Here is a 21,894-nt window from a genome sequence, read left to right on the forward strand (position 1 = left end):
GGTGCTTGGTTCTGTGAGAATAACTTGAAACATTTTGTTTGGAGCTGGTGTTAGTCTTTGTTCCTGTTTGCTCCTCAACAGGAACATGATTTATAAATCCTGTTTGCTTTGTTCGTCCCACAGCTTTTGTTTCTCTTTGAGTTCTTGGCGTTTAGCCTCAACAACCTCTGGGTTGGACTCGTTAGGACAAGCTGGCGCTATATGTCCATCTTCGCCACAGTTAAAGCAATACCATGGTCGTGGTTTCTTTTTGCCTCTTAGGACAGCCTCTGTCTTAGGCTCCTTTTCCTTGGGTTTCTTTGGCTTAGCTCCCTTGGAGGTAGCCTTTGTGGAAGATTCATCCACGGACGCTTTCAGGTTTGCCAACTGGGCTTGAAGTTGTGCAAGTTGTTTTTGTATTTTCTTTGTACTCTCATTATGGTTGTCCTTTACAGCAGCGGCTGCTATGTCCCTCTCATCTGTATCAGAGTTGTACACGTTCACATTATTAGACTGCACTTTAGCTTTGTGAAATCCAACGTGTTGCTTCATACGACGAGATCTGGCAGCCTGCTTATCTTCCTCCGTCCTCACTAAGAGCAACAACTCGGAGAACGAGGGTGGGGCATCCTTCTGCAGTTGGGACAGCTGAAGATGTGTGATTAAACTATTGTTGAAACATCCCCTGCAGAACTGTTTCAGCAGTTGCCGGTCTGCGTCCCTGGCAGGAATGCCATTCCTCTTGACTACTTTGCTCAGTATTGACTGTAGACGATGTAAATAAGCAGAAGCCTTTTCACCCGGCTCTGCGTCGGTGGTAAGGAATGCTGCAAATAGCTCATCAGCATCATCCACAGTACCGTAGGCTAAGTCAAGAACATGCAAACGTCACGTGGGCTCGACTGGGGCTCAACCCTTTTTCGATTACGCATGCACCTCCTGGTACCCTAGCACCTCCAAAACCCTCAAATCTAAACTCCAAACATCTCAGAACAAGCTAGTCAGGTTACTGCTAGACCTCCACCCCAGATCCCACCTCACTCCTACCCACTTCTCTAAAGTGGGCTGGCTCAAGGTGGAGGACAGAGTTAAACAACTTGCACTGAGCCTAGTCTATAAAATCCGCTACACCTCCCTGATACCGAAGTACATGTCAAACTACTTCCTTAACGTAAATGACCGCCATAACCACAACACCAGGGGGAGCTCCACTAACCACGTTAAACCCAGATTCCGAACTAACAAAGGTCTTAACTCATTCTCTTTTTATGTCACATCAATGTGGAATGCGCTCCCAACAGGTATAAAAGAAAGGGCATCTCTATCCTCCTTCAAAATCGCAATAAAAGTTCACCTCCAGGCAGTTACAACCCTAAACTAACACCCTTCCCGGATTGCTAATAATCAAATGTAAACAATCAAATGCAGATACTTTTTCTTATGCCTTCTGATCTCTCTCTCTCTCTCTATGTCAACTACTTGATGTCCATATCCTACCCCCCCCCCTCCCCCCTCCACACCCCTGATTGTAAATAATGTAAATAATTCATTGTGATTATCTTGTGTGATGACTGTATTATGATGATAGTATATATGATAGTATATATCTGTATCATGAATCAATTTAAGTGGACCCCGACTTAAAGAAGTTGAAAAACTTATTCGGGTGTTACCATTTAGTGGTCAATTGTACGGAATATGTACTTCACTGTGCAACCTACTAATAAAAGTCTCAATCAATCAATCAATCAAAAAAAACGTACAGTATGAATTCGGAATCACAGCGCTCCTGGCTGGCTCGCCAAGTGTGTAGCACCCCTACTGTAGGATAGCAGGTTAGTACAACAATTAAGATTACTAGGTTCTTGGCTGTATAATTGAGAGACTCGCAATGAGACGTTAAGTACTTAGTGGACCACAGAACAACTGCTGGCTAATGTATTGCACAATAATAAACAATAACACATGAACAGTGTGCTTTTTAAATTGTAAATACCCCCCAAAAATAAATAAAAATAGAGCTCTGTTGCAAAAATTCAAAAGTAGCAAAATAGAAGAAAAATCCTTTTTAAATTGTCCTTTCAAAAAATGAATTCTACCCGGGTAGAAATGAATTGAACACTGTCTATATTCCTTGGTTGGGAATCCTTAGTTCTATTGTAATCCGTTATTCCATACTGATTCGGTTCGATACTTGCGATTCTGATGGTGGATCAGTTCAGTTATAGGTCACTGCAGAGTGTGGAGACCGATGCAGCTGGCCACACCACATCCAAACGCTCCCTCTCCGCAGACTCTCACTCACTGGGACTGGCTCGCCATCATAACTCAAGTCCAGTTTGGAACCAGACTTCAGGATCATACAAAAAAACAATCTGCACATAGCAGTACAGAATGTAATCAGTTAGAATACTCGTTTTACCCTTAGTTCTCTTCCATATGGTACCATATTAACTTCAATTTTAAATCAATAAACACAGTTACTCATTTTAACCATTTAGTCATGGACATATGAATACTGGTCGGTTCACACTGTACTCCATATAAGTCTGTAAGACTTTAACAGCAGCATCAAATCATGAAAACTATAGTGGCTTCACCTCTTACTTAAGACTTCAATTAATGAAATGGTTACATCCATTTAAGGATGTTTTACCTTTTTATCTTTAAATTATGAACTGTGAATTATCACTTTTTAAACCATCACAAAATAAAATAAATGATTCTTTAAATGAAATCACATTTTGGTCATCATGTATTATAATGGTTATCATTTTAACTGTATCGATTTAATAAAGGAAATGTATCAACAGTTCCCCTTTAAGCTTTTAGCAGCATTGGAATGAATGCCGCTCCTCTGCTCACTGCTAAGGCTGAACACAGTAACATTAAATAAACCTCTCTTTTACACAAAACGAAAATACAATAAAGTTATCCAACTGCAACATGCTAACATGTCACAAGGCATTCTCTCAAGACATCATATTACTCCAATTGGTTTTGTAAATCTTAACTCTGTGTCTTGTTATCAGACTCCTCTCTTTAGCGCTAACAGGATGGCTAGGCTAACAGGCTTGCTAGTAGGCCTCACTCACAATGTAACACTTACTGGAGTTCTCAGCAGCACAAAACACAGCCTGGTTCCAGTGGGAGCCGGGTTGCTATCTTATGCTGCTTTTCCAACACTCGGTTTGAGAAATGACAAGTATTTTAGCGTATAAACCTTGTCTTTGCAACACAACGATATGACTCGTGCCTTCACTTTTTGACGTTCAGTGAAGGAATGTCTGGAATGAGAAAAGGTGCATGCGACCTCTACTGGCCAACATGTGAATAACGTGCTGCGTGCATGCTTCATTAATTTAACCCTGTAGTGACCACATGACTTTGGCACATCAAGTTTAACATTTTTTAAGTGACCAAAGTGACTTTGTTACACCATAGAATAGAAATGAATAATAGGAGAATATATTACCCACACAGCAAAAACACTCCGCGGCGGATCCCCCGCAGAGCTATCGCGCTTTCCGGAACGGAACCGCGAAACGGACCCGTATCGGCGTCCACTTACTCTCAGGAACAATATCCGCCACGGAGGCGGGTCGCGGATCCGCCGTGGCGGCGCGCCGCATCCGCTCCGCATCCATGATCAAAGCCTAACCTCCCGCCGCGGACCAGCAACGGACTCATAAAAACCCTGGCTCATCTGGCCGTTTTGGACCTGTTTATCTTATTTTCAAAATCCCTTCTGTTCTTGCTGTTGTCACGACTTGGTCCTTGGCGTGGATTGTTTTTCCGAGGTGCAAAGCAACTTGACTGGACATGACGTGCAGGTGAGGACATGTTTAATATTTAAACTCAAAAGGCTCAAAAGGGTATAAACAAAAAGCGCTCACAGCGGAGGTAAAAAACTTGACTAGGAAAACAAAAGGCGCGCACAATGGCGGAGATCTATAAACATTAAACAAAAACTTACGTGACAAGGAACTGTGAACATGGCATGAAGAAGCGTGATCATAAAGGGTGCAGAGCATAAATGTGGAGCATGAATGTGAAGTCGCCAGGACGAACAACAGAAACACAATGGACTTAAATAACACAGACATGATTAACAACAGGTGCGTGACTCAAAACGTGAAACAGGTGCGTGACATGACAGGTGAAAACTAATGGGTGACCATGGAAACCAAACAAAACAAGGAAGTGAAACCAGGAACTAAAAAAAAAGTCCAAAAACCAAGCAAAACAAAAACATGATTAACACAGACATGACAGAGCCCCCCCCCCCCCCCCCCCCCCCCCCTTTACGGACAGATCTCAGATGTCCAAAAACAACCAACAAAAACAAGATCAAGAGTCATGGGAGGGCGGGAGGGGGACATGGCGGTGGGTCGCCAGACCCCGTGTCCCCGTATCCACCGGGGCAGAGTTAGGTGGCGGTGACGCGTAGAGCGCCGCTGTACCAGACGAGGTGGGCGACCTGGGAATGGCCACATTCGTGGCCGATGATGAAGTGGCCGCACTTGGCGTGGCGGACGACCAGGTAGCGGCCATATCCGTGGCCGACGAGAAGACAGGGACGGCGTCGTTGCCATGGCAGGCGTAGAAGCAGCAGATGAAGCAGGCGGCGAAGCTTGGCGTGGCGCGTCTTGGCGTGGCGAAGCTTGGCGTGGCGAAGCTTGTCGTGGCCATGGTTGGTCTTGGTCTTGGCATGGTTGGTCTTGGACTTGGTCTTGGCATGGTGTGTCTTGGACTTGGTCTTGGCATGGTGTGTCTTGGACTTGGTCTTGGCGTGGGGGGTCTTGGTCTTGGTCTAGGCTTGAGGGGTCTTGGTCTTGGCGTGGGGGGTCTTGGTCTAGGCTTGAGGGGTCTTGGTCTTGGCTTGAGGGGTCTTGGCGTGGAGCTGCGACTGGCGGCACTTGCCGTCGTGGAGCTGCGACTGGCGGCACTTGCCGTCGTGGAGCTGCGACTGGCGGCACTTGCCGTCGTGGAGCTGCGACTGGCGGCACTTGCCGTCGTGGAGCTGCGACTGGCAGGACTTGGCGTCGTGGAGCTGCGACTGGCGGCACTTGGCGTCGTGGAGCTGCGACTGGTGGCACTTGGCGTGGAGCTGCGACTGGTGGCACTTGGCGTGGAGCTGCTAGGCATGTTGGTAGCCTTGGAGCAGGGCGTGGAGCAGGTGGATGTGGCCTAGCTGGGGGTTGCGGCTTGGCAGGCCGAAAAACCGGTGGTGGTGGTCGTGCTGGAGGCTGTGGCTTGGCGTGACGAAAGACTGGTGGTGGTGGTCGTGCTGGAGGCTGTGGCTTGGCGTGACGAAGCTGACCCACCCCACCTGAACAATTCCCAGCCCTAGCCCCCCCCTCAAGGAGCGGATCCCAGACGCGCTCCCCGCGGTCTGGAACCGTCTTTTGGGGTGGGTGGAGGGAGGTCGGGAGGGGGGCAAAATTCTCCCCTCCAAACTGTCCAAAAAGTCTCTCTTTTTCTACCTGGGACTTTGTGAGTGAGAAAAATGTTTTTTGTGACATGGGCGTGACTTGAGTCCTGGGGGGCGGGGCATGAAAACTGGGTGACTGTGATTGACATGCTCTTATTTCTAAAAACATGTTTTGATAGTGCTCTATCTTGGACTTAGAGTCTTTTGCTGGGGGCGGGTGATCAAAAGAAAAAGAGTTCAGAAAAAAAAAATCCTGGTCTGTGATGTCATCCTGGGGAAGCCGGGCAGGCTGCGGCCCATTTCCGCCCGGAGGGGGAGGAGCTTGCAGGAGCGCCGCGTTCTGTCCGCTCACCTTCCCTGACGTCCTCGGTCTGGAGCGGCGCTTCCGGGACTGCGGTGACGCAGCGCCATCCTCGGACCAAATGGAGCTAATCGGAATTAGCTTGCCATTTGGCCCCCACATCAAATCTCGGTCCCCCATGGCACCTAGCGCTTCCCACCTTCCTTCCTCCATCCGCCAAATTGCTCGCGGAAAAACGGATTGCTGGCGACATCTGTCACGACTTGGTCCTTGGCGTGGATTGTTTTTCCGAGGTGCAAAGCAACTTGACAGGACACGACGTGCAGGTGAGGACATGTTTAATATTTAAACTCAAAAGGCTCAAAAGGGTATAAACAAAAAGCGCTCACAGCGGAGGTAAAAAACTTGACTAGGAAAACAAAAGGCGCGCACAATGGCAGAGAACTATAAACATTAAACAAAAACTTACGTGACAAGGAACTGTGAACATGGCATGAAGAAGCGTGATCATAAAGCGTGCAGAGCATAAATGTGGAGCATGAATGTGATGTCGCCAGGACGAACAACAGAAATACAATGGACTTAAATAACACAGACATGATTAACAGGTGCGTGACTCAAAACGTGAAACAGGTGTGTGACATGACAGGTGAAAACTAATGGGTGACCGTGGAAACCAAACAAAACAAGGAAGTGAAACCAGGAACTAAAAAAAAAGTCCAAAAACCAAGCAAAACAAAAACATGATTAACACAGACATGACAGCTGTAGTATAAAATAGGAAACAAAAAAATTCACTAGGCCTTACTACAGCAATATAGGCTTACATATGCATTGCCTTGTATTTTTAAACTAACAATATTGTCAATAGGCAGAAACAGAAAATGGTCAATTCACTCTATAAAGTAAATATATAATATATAAATATATATATAAAAAGTGAATATACATATTTAATCTATTAGGCTACAACTTCAACGAAATGCTGCTCCATGCACAGCTAACATATCAGAAAATGAATAACTGGTGAATGACAAGAAGTTCAATAAAAGGTTGTTTATTTACACATATACATTTCTATTCCTCCTGAGGAGTTGGAGGCGTGACTCGTCTCCTCGTTGCCCGATCCCCCGCCAGGTTGAACCACCTGATCGCGTGTTTGGTGACCTCATCGTCCGTGGCTGACCTTGTCAACACATTTTTTCCTCACAGCACCTGTAAACAAACAAGATTACAAGACAGATATGTTTATGTTTTTGGTATGTAGCATCCAAAGCCAAGTATGCTTACACAATACAAAATATGTGATAGGTATTAAGGAGATTACATTTGAAAAAGAAACATGACTTAAAGTTACTGGATGTGGTTAAAATAAGGTGCGTAAACTATGAATTTGTGATCAGGGTATAGGTGTGCAAGACATCCAAAATGTTCAAACAATATCGTTATTTGGTTCCTTGATCAGAGTACTTATTTGGCTCTGTTGGATGACGGCGGCGGGGGGTTGGGAGTGGGGGGTGGGGGGGGGGGCATAAATAAATATCCATAACCCAACTTTGGGAGGTTGACATTGTTTTCTTATTATATTTGTACTATCATTCTATGTTTGTATTCGTGTAGGCCAGGGGTGTCCAAAGTGCGGCCGGGGGGCCATTTGCGGCCTGCAGGTCATTTAACGGCCCCACGGCACATTTTTAAAAAGTACGATTGAAATAAATTTTAAAAAATAAAAGTGGTATTTAAAGAGCAAACAGGTGAAATGTAACAAGAAAATGTAGCAATGTTTACTCTAATCACACAAAGCTGCCATGTATGCTGTTTCTTTTTTTTTTTTAAATTATGAATCAAAATCAATGTCATTATGAATTATTTACCTATTCAAGGCTCAATAAAGGAAGTCGACAAACATCAGTTGAAGCGTTACGTTAATCCAGGGGTCACCAACCTTTTTGAAACCAAGAGCTACTTCTTGAGTACTGATTAATGCGAAGGGCTACCAGTTTGATACACACTTAAATAAATTGCCAGAAATAGCCAATTTGCTCAATTCACCTTTAACTCTATGTTATTATTAATAATTAATGATATTTATCATTGTGGAAACACTGATCATCTTAATGATTTCTCACAATAAATATATATAGAAACAGATAAATATCAATATGCAACACTTTATTTTTATATTTTCTCTAAGTGCACATTTTTCAAATTGAACATTTTCAAATGATCACTTCTAAGACAGTTTTGTGAAATCTCAATATATATACTCTATTAGCCACAACACAACCAGGCTTATATTTAATATGCCACAAATTAATCCTGCATAAAAACACCTGCGTGTTTGTTACGCTAGCTCCTAGCTCCTCTGCTAGCTCCTAGCTCCATAGAACACGCCAATACAATTCAAACACCTGATCAACACACACAATCACTCAGCCCAAAAGACCGTTCACCTAACCCAAGGTTCATAAAGCTTATATATTTTTAAAAAGTTACGTACGTGACGCGCACATACGGTCAAGCTATCAAATGTTTAGCAGCCAAGGCTGCATACTCACGGTACCTGATATTCAGCTGGGAATGACTACAACAGTAAATAAACACAAGACATATATATACTCTATTAGCCACAACACAACCAGGCTCATATTTAATATGCCACAAATTAATCCTGCATAAAAACACCTGCGTGTTTGTTACGCTAGCTCCTAGCTCCTCTGCTAGCTCCTAGCTCCATAGAACACGCCAATACAATTCAAACACCTGATCAACACACACAATCACTCAGCCCAAAAGACCGTTCACCTAACCCAAGGTTCATAAAGCTTATATATTTTTAAAAAGTTACGTACGTGACGCGCACATACGGTCAAGCTATCAAATGTTTAGCAGCCAAGGCTGCATACTCACGGTACCTGATATTCAGCTGGGAATGACTACAACAGTAAATAAACACAAGACATATATATACTCTATTAGCCACAACACAACCAGGCTTATATTTAATATGCCACAAATTAATCCTGCATAAAACACCTGCATGTTTGTTATGCTAGCTCCTAGCTCCTATGCTAGCTCCTAGCTCCATAGAACACGCCAATACAATTCAAACACCTGATCAACACACACAATCACTCAGCCCAAAAGACCGTTCACCTAACCCAAGGTTCATAAAGCTTATATATTTTAAAAAAGTTACGTACATACGCAAAAAAAAGTTGCGCACATACGGTCAAGCGATCAAATGTTTAGAAGCCAAAGCTGCATACTCACAGTAGCACGTCTGCGTCTTTGTCATCCAAATCAAAGTAATCCTGGTAAGAGTCTGTGTTGTCCCAGTTCTCTACAGGCGTCTGTGTATCGAAGTCAAAAGTCCTCCTGGTTAGAGTCTCTGTTATCCGAGTTCTTCCATCTTGACTGCATCTTCCGGGAATGTAAACAAATAAGCGCCGGCTGTGTACTGTTGTTGCTGACTACGTTCGAAAAATACGTCCATTTCGCACCGACAACTTTCTTCTTTGCTTGCTCAGCTTCCTTCTCCATAATGCAATGAACATGATTGCAACAGATTCACGAACACAGATGTCCAGAATACTGTGGATTTATGAAATGAAAACAGAGCTTTTTCGTATTGGCTTCAATGTGGAAGGCATACCCGTGTTCCCCGGGCCACGTCACGCGCATACGTCCTCCTCAGAGGCGTTTCGAACCGGAAGTTTAGCGGCAAATTTAAAATGTCACTTTATAAGTTAACCCGGCCGTATTGGCATGTGTTATAATGTTAAGATTTCATCATTGATATATAAACTATCAGACTGCGTGGTCGGTAGTAGTGGGTTTCAGTAGGCCTTTTATTTACTGTTGTAGTCATTCCCAGCTGAATATCAGGTCACCCCCGGCTCTCACAGCATCTTCCCTATCTGAATAGCTTCAACTCCCCACTAGTCCTTCACTTGCACTTTACTCATCCACAAATCTTTCATCCTCGCTCAAATTAATGGGGAAATTGTCGCTTTCTCGGTCCGAATCTCTCTCACTTCATGCGGCCATCATTGTAAACAATAGGGAACTTTGCGTATATGTTCAACTGACTAAGTCACGCTACTTCCGGTAGGGGCAAGCCTTTTTTTTATCAGATACCAAAAGTTGCAATCTTTATCGTCGTTGTTCTATACTAAATCCTTTCAGCAAAAATATGGCAATATCGCGAAATGATCAAGTATGACACATAGAATAGATCTGCTATCCCCGTTTAAATAAAAAAAATTCATTTCAGTAGGCCTTTAAACCCTTGTGCAAGTTTAAGATTAACTATACAAGGAACTCGCTCATAAAAGTGTCTTAAGTCAGCAATACATTAACAATTGAATGCTCATCTTGTTGATATAGCCTCTTTGTCAAACATATCAAGTATGCAAACACATACATACACATATATATATATATATATATATATATATATATATATATATATATATATATATATATATATATATATATATATATATATATACATATATATATATATATATATATATATATATATATATATATATATATATATATATATATATATATATACACATATATATATATATACACATATATATATATATATATATATATATATATATATATATATATATATATATATATATATATATATATATATATATATACACATATATATATATATGTATATATATATACATATATACATATATATATATATATATACATATATACATATATATATATATATATATATATATATATATACATATATATATATATATACATATATACATATATATATATATATATATGTATATATATACACATATATATATATATATATATATATATATATATATATATATATATATATATATATATATATATATATATATATATATATATATATATATATATATATATATATATATATATATATATATATATATATATATATATATATATATATATATATATACATATATATGAGTGTGTGTGTGTGTGCGTGTGTGTGTGTGTGTGCGTGTGTGTGTGTATCCTGTCCAACCACATGGGCAAATTATATTATTGATCAAGATGCCCAAACCTACTGTAGAGATTTAACTGATTTGACTGTTTTATTTTTACAAATGGAAAATGGAAAATATGCAATATTTATAACAATAAGTTGGAGTGTGATATTTGAGGTTGGGTAATTACAGTCTTGAATAGGTCAATAACTCATTTTCATTCATTTCATGTATTAATTTATTTCAGGCAATGACATTAAAAAAAGTACAAGGGTGACAACACGTACTAATATAAATTAATATAATGCAAAAGGTAATGTACAGTACGTAAGCATGATGGTCCAGTTTTGCCTGAAAGGGAGTGGGAAGAAGATAATTATTTAATTCCATCCCCAGTTCTGAATTCAGTGATTAATACATTGAGTTTCACTGTTACTTTGTTTAAGCATTATACAAATGTTGTATCATAGTGGCATTACCACAGGTAACAATAATTATTACACTGTAACAACAATTTGTATCAACAATGTAGGAAGAATGAATATACCAACAATGGTAATAGACAAAATACCAACAATGGTAATAGACAACATAGCAATAATGGTAATAGACAACATAGCAATAATGGTAAGGAAACATTGAGCACATGTTAACACTTTGAGACAGAGTACAACAGCAGGTCAAATTAAAGACCCTCATCTCTATATTTGAACCAGACCTCATGTTTGTATAATAGTTTAAATAGATTAATAGTTTGGCATTGTTTGTGTTGTAAGTCCAGTTTGTTCCATAGTTTTACTCCGCATACAGACACAAAAACGTTTATGCGTGGTTTGAGCTCTCGGCAATGAGAAATATCCAAAGCCTCTCAAGTTATGAGCCTGCACTCGTCTTATAAAAAAACGTAGATTAGGCTGCAATAATTTGGTAAATGCTTTATATAAGATTATTATATTTAACAACATCATCAAATTAATTAATAAACAGATTATGAGTATGTTCTAAAAAAACAACGTTGTGAATGATCCGCACTGCTCTTTTCTGTGATATGATCAGAGGATTAATTGTGTTGTGGTAAGTATTCCCCCATACTTATGTATGGGAGTACCAAGGTGCAGTATAGAGTACGGAGTGCATTTTCATTGAGGTATAGTTTTGCTTTGTTTATAATTGAGAGGCTTTTGGAGATGTTTGTTTTAATGTGTCTGACATGAGGTTTCCATGATAGTTTACAATCAATTATTACTCCCAAAAATGTATTCTCAATTACGATTTCAATTTGGGTACCATCAATACTTATTTTCTCATGACAACACTGATTTTGATACAGAAGACACGCAGACAAAAGATTTTTACAGTGCCTACTGAGCTAAAATGAGAGAGGAATTAGGTCTTGTGGAAACATCTGCCATGTTATATACTTAACATGGGGTCAAAATACAAAATGTAGATGGTAACATTTTCTCCCATCTATTTGAATAAAACATCTGTTATGCAAGTCAAACATATAAGATGGCGTTAGCTGTTAAAATAGACTTTGACCTTGTTCCTGCAACTGATAATGCAGGATTCTTTCTGGTAATGTGATGCATCATTAGTTTAGTGCTTTAGTGAAACTTCAGCTCCATTTGACAGTAGAAACATGTATTTCAAGTTAACAGTTACTAAACAACACTTTCAAATGGTAAATTAACTTTACAGAGAAGCAACACTATACTGCTAAAAGAAAAGAGAGTGTGTAACTTCAAAAACACCTTGGTAAAGACATCAATACAGCATGAATCACAAAAGAAACCCATTGGGAGAGTAATCTTTGCCCAAAAGACAAATACAATATAAATAAGTGATCTCTGCTATCACAACAGTCTTTGTCTTATGTTCCTGGGATTTCTGGGACGTATGTGAGAAGAACCAACCAGAACAATTTCTGCAGGGCACGAGGAATGCAGCAGCGGGATATAAAAGTGTCCTGTCTTTTAAACATAAAACAGGGCCAGGCAGTTAAGCAATACAACATAAGGCACATAAGAAGCACTTAGACTAAAATGATTGTTAGACAAGAAATTACTAAAATATTTATTTTGCCACAAGTTAAGTCATGTTTAGTATGAAGAAATACACGTGACTTCTTATTGGACTACGTCAGGGGTCGGCAACCCGCGTCGGGAGGCGCATGCGGCTCTTTGACCACTCTGATGCGGCTAAGCTACATGCATGCCGACCCCCGATTTTCCCAGGAGACTTATGGATCTCAGTGTCTCTCATAGATAAGTCCCAGGGAAAATATAATCCTATTTACACTCTAATTACTAAATAAAGGGAGTGCCCTAATTGCACTGCAGTAATTGTCCTCTATAGCATTTACAAACAGCATGCCAGCCCGGCCACATGTTGTATGTTGCTTTTACTTGCACACATAGGAGACAGCAAAGCATACTTACTCATCAGCCACACAGCTTACACTGACGGTAGCCGTATCAAACAACTTTAACATTGTTACGTTACAAATATGCGCCACACTGTGAACCCACACCAAAAAAGAATGAAAAACACATTTCTGGAGAACATCCCACCGTAACACAACATAAACACAACACAACCAATACCCAGAATCCAGTGGCGTACAGTGAGGTTAATGTCTGGTGAGGCACGACTGCATTATCACAGTCAGATTTACAAACATATGAACCTGCAGTGCAGGTGTACCTAATGTTGTGTCCCTGCGGTCGTTCGCGGCTCCTGCAGCGCGAGCATTGTTGTTTTTGCACTTTTTGGCTTCTTGTTAAGTGACTTTTTTTGGGTGGATTCGGTCTTGCACGTGGAGGGTTTGGGTGTGGGCTTTGGTTGGTGTGGCGCTCCCGTCGGGCGACGCATTCTGCGGCGGAGGTGCACGAGCCTCCAGTTTTATGATCGCTCAGCTAGCACAATAAATACGTTACACACATACAGTTGTTGACAACATACACTGTACATTATATACCTCAGCTAACTAAACTATGGAAATGTATAATATAATTCATATAGCAATACAGTCTCACTGCACAGCAGGCCAGCAGTTAGCCGAGTCATTGCGCACAATCCATGTTGAGGCACAAATCAGTGACGTGCCTCAACTGGCTGCTGATCACTGCACCGTCTCTTCTCAGTATTTGAACGGCAAATGTGAAAATGAAAATAAAAATAATCTAAAACTGGTGAAGTTAAATGGAAAATAACTTTAGTATAATTACTGGATACATATAACAATTTAATTATTATTTTTTTCTTTTTACTTTTTTTTTTCTTTCCATGATGGCAGGTGAGGCCGTGCCTCCCCTGCCTCTAGTGACGGCACGCCACTGCCAGAATCCCATGCAGCCCTAACTCTTCCGGTCTACATTATACACCCCCGCTACCACCAAATCCCCCCACACATCAACCCCCCCCTCTCCGTGCGTTGGTTGAGCGGAAGAGTTAGGGCTGCATGGGATTCTGGGTATTGTTACCGTCAGTGTAAGATGTGTGGCTGCTGAGGTAGTACGCCTTGCTGTCATTTACGTGAGCAAGCTGAAACTGCATTCTACATGTGGTCGAGCAGGTACACTGTTTGGGCAGGCTGTAGAGGCCGCCAAAAGCAGTGTCATCACGCCCTGATATTCGGGAGTCTCCCGGGAAAAATGAGAGGGTTGGCAAGTATGACGCTATCAAGTGCCATTCATTTAAAACTCGCGGGCCGCACTAACATCAAATTTCCACATGAAAGTGCGTGCCGGTGCGTGTGTCGGAGACCCTTGGGGTAACATAGCACAAAGCATTTAAGCTTTGTATGTGGTGTTTTTCATTTTAAATTTTAAAAAATTTTTTGTGGCTCCCATTATTTTCTTTAATTTGTGAAACTTGCCAAAATGGCTCTTTGAGTGGTAAAGGTTGCCGACCCCTGGACTACGTGTATAACCCAGCTGGTTCGACTTCTGTGCCTTTTTACAGCATTCCGCACAGGGACTCGAACCCTGGTTGTTCGTAATGAGAGGCGAGTGTGCTGACCACTGGACTAAAACACAGAGCTGGTAGCCCAGCACTATTCTTCAAGTTGTCGGTGAGTGAGGTGTACCCACGTATTTGCCTGGCCACCGTTACACTCACCCCCCTAAACCTCACGCTCATACAGGTCACAACACCATTATAGCGGCTCTGCATTGTGTTCTGATCTTCCCTTACTGCGAAATCACGTCAAGCGATTGAGAGGTAAGTGTGCTAGCCTCTAGGCTAAAAGCCCAAGCTGGCAGCCCAGCAGCCAGTACTACTCTTGAAGTTGTCGGGGTGTGAGGTTTACCAACGTACATCTGGTGCAGTCGCACTAGCTGGCCCCCGTTACCTGTGTTCAGTTAAAAAAACAACAACAATGATGTGTGCACTTCATGTTCTTTCTGAGGTTAATTTGTGTCTTTATTACAAAAGCTTTTTTCTTTACACTGAATTTATGTACAGTAACTGAATTTTTTGCGTTTGAATTTTGTGAACAGAAGTTTATTTTTATCAATTTCATAAAAAAAAAATAATGTTAGCAAAATGCATGTGTTTCAAAATTCTGTGTAGAAAATTTAGGGTTTAAAAGTTCAGTGTTTAAAAATTCAGTGTATGAAAATTCAGTGTATAAAAATTTAGTGTATACAAATTTTGTGTAAAAAAAATTCACAACCCAAAAATTCAGTGTCGCAAAATTTGCTGCTTCATAAAACAAGACTCCAAACATCCATCCATTTTCTACCGCTTGTCCCGCTCGGGGTTGACTCGCTTGCGGTATATTAAGACAGAAGCAATCCATCCCGTCTCAGAAGCAGCCAATGAAGTGTCAAGTTTGAAGTCACGTGACACAGGTCTTGCAAAACAGTATAAAAAAGGCAGTTAGTGCTACCTGGGCATAATACAACATAATTAACATTTCAATGCGGCCTGCTAGATATTTTCAAACTATAGAAATGATTGCAATGGTTAGGATCTGCACTTTTGAGTGACATACGGGTTACTACGGTGACCATAGGAAGTGCTGCTTCATGCAGACGAGGCACAGGACAGAGTGGGCTGGGCAGCAACCAGCCTGAGACATTGCAAACGCAAGTGTCAGACGGAGGCAGATTTTCACAGCAAAGTTCTGCAGAAAAGTGATATATCAAATAAATGGATTAATTTTCCCTATTTGCCTATATTTTTCGCTGTGTTTTTTGCATCTTTGTTGCTCTTGCTCGATTATAAAAGATGTCGATCAAGGAGTGGTCTGGGAAGTAACGGAGCAACGTTCATATATTTTGAATATTGAGTGTTTTATTGTTCTTAGTTAATATTGTAAATCCCACATCCTCTATTTTTATGTACATTCTGAGTGTTTTATTCAGTAAAAAAACGAAACAGACCATCTCAAAAACGGAATGAACTTTAGATTTTTACTGAATTATATGACCGTCAGAATCTACATAAAAATATAGTTTGGGATTTACAATAAAACACTAAATATTGAGAATATATGAACGTTGCTCCTCTACTGCAGATCACTTCCTTGATCGACATCTTTTATAAATCAAGCAAGAACAACAAATGTGCAATGAACACGGGAAAATTTAAACACCTAGGGTAAAAAAAACATTCACATATTCGTTAAAATATCACTGTTCTGCAGAACTTTGTTGTAAAAATCTGGCTCCGTCTAACACTCGCTATCAGGCTTTTTGTGACCCACCCAATCTGCCCCACACATATTCCTATGCCACTCAAAAGTGCAGATTCTAACCATTGGAATCATTTCTATAGTTAGAAAATATCCAGCGGGCTGCATTGAAATGTTGATTATGTTGTATTATGCCCAGGTAGCCCAGTTAACTGCCTTTTTTATACTGTTTTGCAAGACCTTGTGGCACGTGACTTTAAACTTGACACCTCATTGGCTGGTTCTGAGACATGATCGATTGCTTTAGTATTAATTTACCGGGAATGAGTCTTGCTTTTTAAAACAGCACATTTTTCGACACAGAATTTTTCAGGACATAATTTTTTCACACTTAATTTTTATACACTGGATTTTAAAACACTGAATTCTGAAACACTGGATTTTGCAAACAATTTTTTTTCAATTAAATTGTCAGCATAAATTCAGTTCACAAAATTAAAACGCAAAAAATTCAGTTACATAAATTCAGTGTCTAAAAAAACTTTCGTAATCAAAGACACAAATTAAGCTCCATAGATCACGAGGACCAGCACATCAGTGACTACATTTCCATGCACTAAATTTGTCTGATTTCTCAAATATTTGGGCTCAAAATAAGCATTCTACAACCCATGCAAAACACCTCATCTGATCGTGTTTGGCTTTTTAAAAGTGAAGTGAAGTGAATTACATTTATATAGCGCTTTTTCTCAAGTGACTCAAAGCGCTTTACATAGTGAAACCCAATATCTAAGTTACATTCAAACCAGTGTGGGTGGCACTGGGAGCAGGTGGGTAAAGTGTCTTGCCCAAGGACACAACGGCAGCGACTAGGATGGCGGAAGCGGGGATCGAACCTGCAACCCTCAAGTTGCTGGCACGGCCGCTCTACCAACCGAGCTATACCGCCCCAAGTCAGATTTAACTCCTAGATTATGCGATTGAAAACCAGATATCACGAGCGAGTACATTCCATTTAATAAAAATATCGGTAACAACTGGAAATGAAGAGGAGACTGTTTATTTGCTTCACAAATGACAAGAACAGAACAATTTGAAGTGCATCGATGGGAGATGCCAATATTACAGCGAACATCAGGTACAACAAGAACTGGGCTGTTGACTCATCCAGGTTTGCGATCTTTAACGAGCGAATTGTGAGGAGCAGCAAAGATGTCTTGTTTTGGTGTAACGTCATAGGTCAACCGGAAAAGCAATACATTTATACGCGCTAAAAGGAAATAAGCACCCTCCAGTGTACGGGAGGCACACGGCGTATGACCAATAGTCGCATTAGAACAACTATTTGAGAAATTTGATTAACTTAATGCATGGAAACATAGTCATCTGTTTCATTTTGCTATTCCAAAGTCCAACAAGGATACTCTGACATTAATTACACACCACGGTCTTGTCATCACTAGTGTTCGCTCTGCGCCGACATGAACACGCAGTTCATGCTGCACAATGTGACCGTGGTTGTGGAGAACCGAGACCCGTTTATCAAAGTGGTCTTCAAAAATGTTCTAGTGCTGGTCCTCGGCCTGTTCATCAACTACATCAACATCAGCCTCATGCACACCTTCTGCAAGCACCAGGTAAGACATGGTAGGACACGGTGAGACATGGCAAGACTTGGTCAGGAACTTTGAAAAGAACATACAACAAACTGTGACACAGTTCTCCTTTGTGGCCAGATGTTCTACACCAACCCTCGCTACATCCTCTTCTTCCACCTGGTGCTGAACAACGTGATCCAAGTGAACTTGACCCTGGTGCTCTTCTTTGTCAGCTACATCCTGTACACGATCAACATGTCCGTGTGTGCCACTTTGATCCTGCTGGCGCTCTCCACCACCGAGAACATGCCGCTCAATCTGGCGTGCATGGCGGCCGAGTGCTACATCGCCGTGTGCCTGCCGCTGCAGCATGCCCGCCTCTGCACCGTCAACAGAACTCTCATCACTATCGTTCTGATCTGGACCACCAGCTTGATCTCGGTTCTGCCTGACCTCTTCATCACCTTAGCCACCGAGCCACTCGACTTCTTCTCTTCTAGAGTGTTCTGTTTGCGAGAAACTGCCTTCCCTAATCCTCTAATACCCATAAAGCAGGACAGCATCTACGTTGTGTACCTGATCCTGGTCTGGTTTGTTCTCTTTTACACATACTTTATGATTCTCTGCACCGCCCAAAAGGCCAGCAAGGATGGCAAGAAGGCCCGGACGACCATCCTGCTACACAGCGTCCAGGTCCTCCTATGCATGACCACGTATGCCGCGCCGCTGCTCAAAACCACTTTAAAGAAGTTGTTCCCTAAGAACCACAGCGACTCTCTCTTCGCTTGCTACATCATCGTACAGATACTACCTCGTGCCATCAATCCTGTCATCTATGGCGTTCGAGACAAATGTTTGAGTAAGTTCTTCATGGGCAAAGTGAGCTGCAAGAGCTTTGGGCGCCCGAACCTTTGACTCAACACGTTAATTGGCTCATTTCCTCTTTTTGACTCAACTCAATTTTTTCTACACTACAACCCGTTTAGAAGAAAGGTTTAATGGCCAAATCTTAGCTTACTTACTCACTGTAAAACACAGAGTACATAGATAGCATTACAGCTAACAGTGAAAAAGTAGTACCTTAATAGAAAACTAATTTTACTACTTACTGTATGGTGAACCTTGTTGCTGACACCCATGTCAACAATGTAAATTAGTAAAGGGATTCTTAACCTTTTTGACCTTGAGTCCCAACCTTTCCACTAAAGAGGGGCCCAGGCCCACTCAAATATTAACACTGAATTAGTAATCATACTCTTGATTTTTATTGTGTTCAATAATTATATCTAACCTTCTTTTAGTTGACAAACCTGTCAAATAATATAAAACTATCGCCATGTGTACATGGACAACATTTACAAACCCCGTTTCCATATGAGTTGGGAAATTGTGTTAGATGTAAATATAAACGGAATACAATAATTTGCTAATCCTTTTCAACCCATATTCAGTTGAATATACTACAAAGACAACATATTTGATGTTCAAACTGAAAAACTTTTTTTTTTTGCAAATAATCATTAACTTTAGAATTTGATGCCAGCAACACGTGACAAAGAAGTTGGGAAAGGTGGCAATAAATACTGATAAAGTTGAGGAATGCTCATCAAACACTTATTTGGAACATCCAACAGGTGTGCAGGCTAATTGGGAACAGGTGGGTGCCATGATTGGGTATAAAAACAGCTTCCCAAAAAATGCTCAGTCTTTCACAAGAAAGGATGGGGCGAGGTACACCCCTTTTTCCACAACTGCGTGAGCAAATAGTCAAACCGTTTAAGAACAACGTTTCTCAAAGGCATGGGTAACTTACACATCTGTGAAGGCACCATTTATGCTGAAAGGTACATACAGGTTTTGTAACAACATATGCTGCCATCTAAGCGCCGTCTTTTTCATGGACGCCCCTGCTTATTTCTACAAGACAATGCTAAGCCACATTCAGCACGTGTTACAACAGCGTGGCTTCGTAAAAAAAGAGTGCGGGTACTTTCCTGGCCCGCCTGCAGTCTAGACCTGTCTCCCATCGAAAATGTGTGGCGCATTATGAAGCGTAAAATACGACAGCGGAGACCCTGGACTGTTGAACGACTGAAGCTCTACATAAAACAAGAATGGGAAATAATTCCACTTTCAAAGCTTCAACAATTAGTTTCCTCAGTTCCCAATCGTTTATTGGGTGTTGTTAAAAGAAAAGGTGATGTAACACAGTGGTGAACATGCCCTTTCCCAATTACTTTGGCACGTGTTGCAGCCATGAAATTCTAAGTTAATTATTATTTGCAAAAAAAAAAATTAAGTTTATGAGTTTGAACATCAAATATCTTGTCTTTGTAGTGCATTCAATTGAATATGGGTTGAAAAGGATTTGCAAATCATTGTATTCCGTTTATATTTACATCTAACACAATTTCCCAACTCATATGGAAACGGGGTTTGTATTTAATCCGATCATCATTCGGATTAGAATTTTCCTGTGTACATGGACCCTGAAAAAAAGATCTGATTATGACATGCTTTTCATGCATCACACCTTAATTTGGAATACTTTACTTTGACATGCGCAGAACCTAACATACACGGAAAGGTGTGTTATTATTTGTGCTATGGCGCCATTTTTTGGACGAGTTGGCTCACTGAATAAGCAGTAAACACTGTAAACAAACATGACTTTTTGCATTTCTGCTAGTTCAATGTTATCACAGTATTTATTTATATTGTTTTTCCCTTCTGTTCACTACTTTTGTTATACCTCTTTTTATGAAATTGAGCTTTTCTGTGATTTTTTATGTTGTGATTATGTACAGGCTGCAGCGCGTCTTTATGTTACGACATTCTGTGTTTGGTGCTAGCAGTTAGCACTTCAATTAGCCGTAAAGCTGTGAATAAAACAGCTCATTAAGATGACAACTGGTCGTCCTCTTTTATTGTTACATCGACACGACACTCCAGACCATACTTTTGTTTTTGCTAGTCTCGTTTTAAGGCAACCAACTCAACAGTATACAATGCTACGTCTGTACATGTCGAATGGGGGGAGACAGCAGCAAGACAATCACTTCATTCCGAGACTATTACATTTAGTCCCGACTCCACCAGCTGACATCAAAGACATGCACTGATGTGTTTTCATGCACTACAATTCGAATGACTTTTGGCATAACCGCCCGTCTCGATCCGAACGTGTGTGATCGTGTCAGAATATTCCGAATGGCTTTTAATCCAATTAAATGTGTTCATGCTTACATAGCTTATGTGTTAATAACAAAAATTATTGTGTTTAGAAAAATAAATACCAACCAAATATTTACTGCATGGGAAGGGACTCATAAATAACTTTCAAAAAATAAATGTACATACAATTATGTAGTGCTAGAATAAATAAACTAAAATAATAATAATAATATATTTCTTAACTAAACTGTCAATAAAATTAAAGTACAAATGAAAATACAGCTTCACCACTTTATTCCTGTCAGGCTTGTCACTGACAGTTTGGTTATGTTTTGGTTTTTCCTCTGTGTTTGTGTTTTATTCATACTTGCCAACCTTGAGACCTCCAAATTCGGGAGATGGGGGGGTTGGAGGTGTGGGGGTGCGGGGTTGGAGTTGGGGGGGTGCGGGGGCCGGGGTTTGGTGGTAGCAGGGGTGTATATTGTAGCCCGGAAGAGTTAGCTGCAAGGAATTCTGGGTATTTGTTCTGGTGTGTTTAGGTTGTGTTAAGGTGCGGATGTTCTCCCGAAATGTGTTTGTCATTCTTGTTTGGTGTGGGTTCACAGTGTGGCGCATATTTGTTACAGTGTTAAAGTTGTTTATACGGCCACCCTCAGTGTGACCTGTATGGCTGTTGATCAAGTATGTTTTGCAGTCACTTACGTGTATCTAAAGAAGCCGCATACAACATGTGACTGTGCCGG

The 21,894-nt window shown here is 40.8% G+C and overlaps 1 protein-coding gene and 1 long non-coding RNA gene across 2 annotated transcripts in view; one reads left to right on the top strand and one right to left on the bottom strand.

Annotated features, from left to right (window-relative positions):
* Positions 1-6,684: 6,684 nt before the first annotated feature.
* The window catches only part of LOC133647509 (uncharacterized), a 59,563-nt gene continuing 44,353 nt past the window's right edge, over positions 6,685-21,894 (bottom strand). The window contains exon 3 of the long non-coding RNA XR_009825704.1: positions 6,685-6,929. This is a non-coding gene — a long non-coding RNA (uncharacterized LOC133647509). The remainder of the gene's footprint in view (positions 6,930-21,894) is intronic.
* Positions 17,861-18,892, top strand: LOC133650942 (odorant receptor 131-2-like). Its single transcript, XM_062048778.1, has 2 exons — positions 17,861-18,016; positions 18,116-18,892. Exons 1-2 carry the CDS (start codon positions 17,861-17,863, stop codon positions 18,890-18,892), a joined length of 933 nt encoding a protein of 310 aa, XP_061904762.1.

This window comes from Entelurus aequoreus, linkage group LG01 (assembly GCF_033978785.1).
Source record: "Entelurus aequoreus isolate RoL-2023_Sb linkage group LG01, RoL_Eaeq_v1.1, whole genome shotgun sequence".
NCBI lineage: Eukaryota > Metazoa > Chordata > Actinopteri > Syngnathiformes > Syngnathidae > Entelurus > Entelurus aequoreus.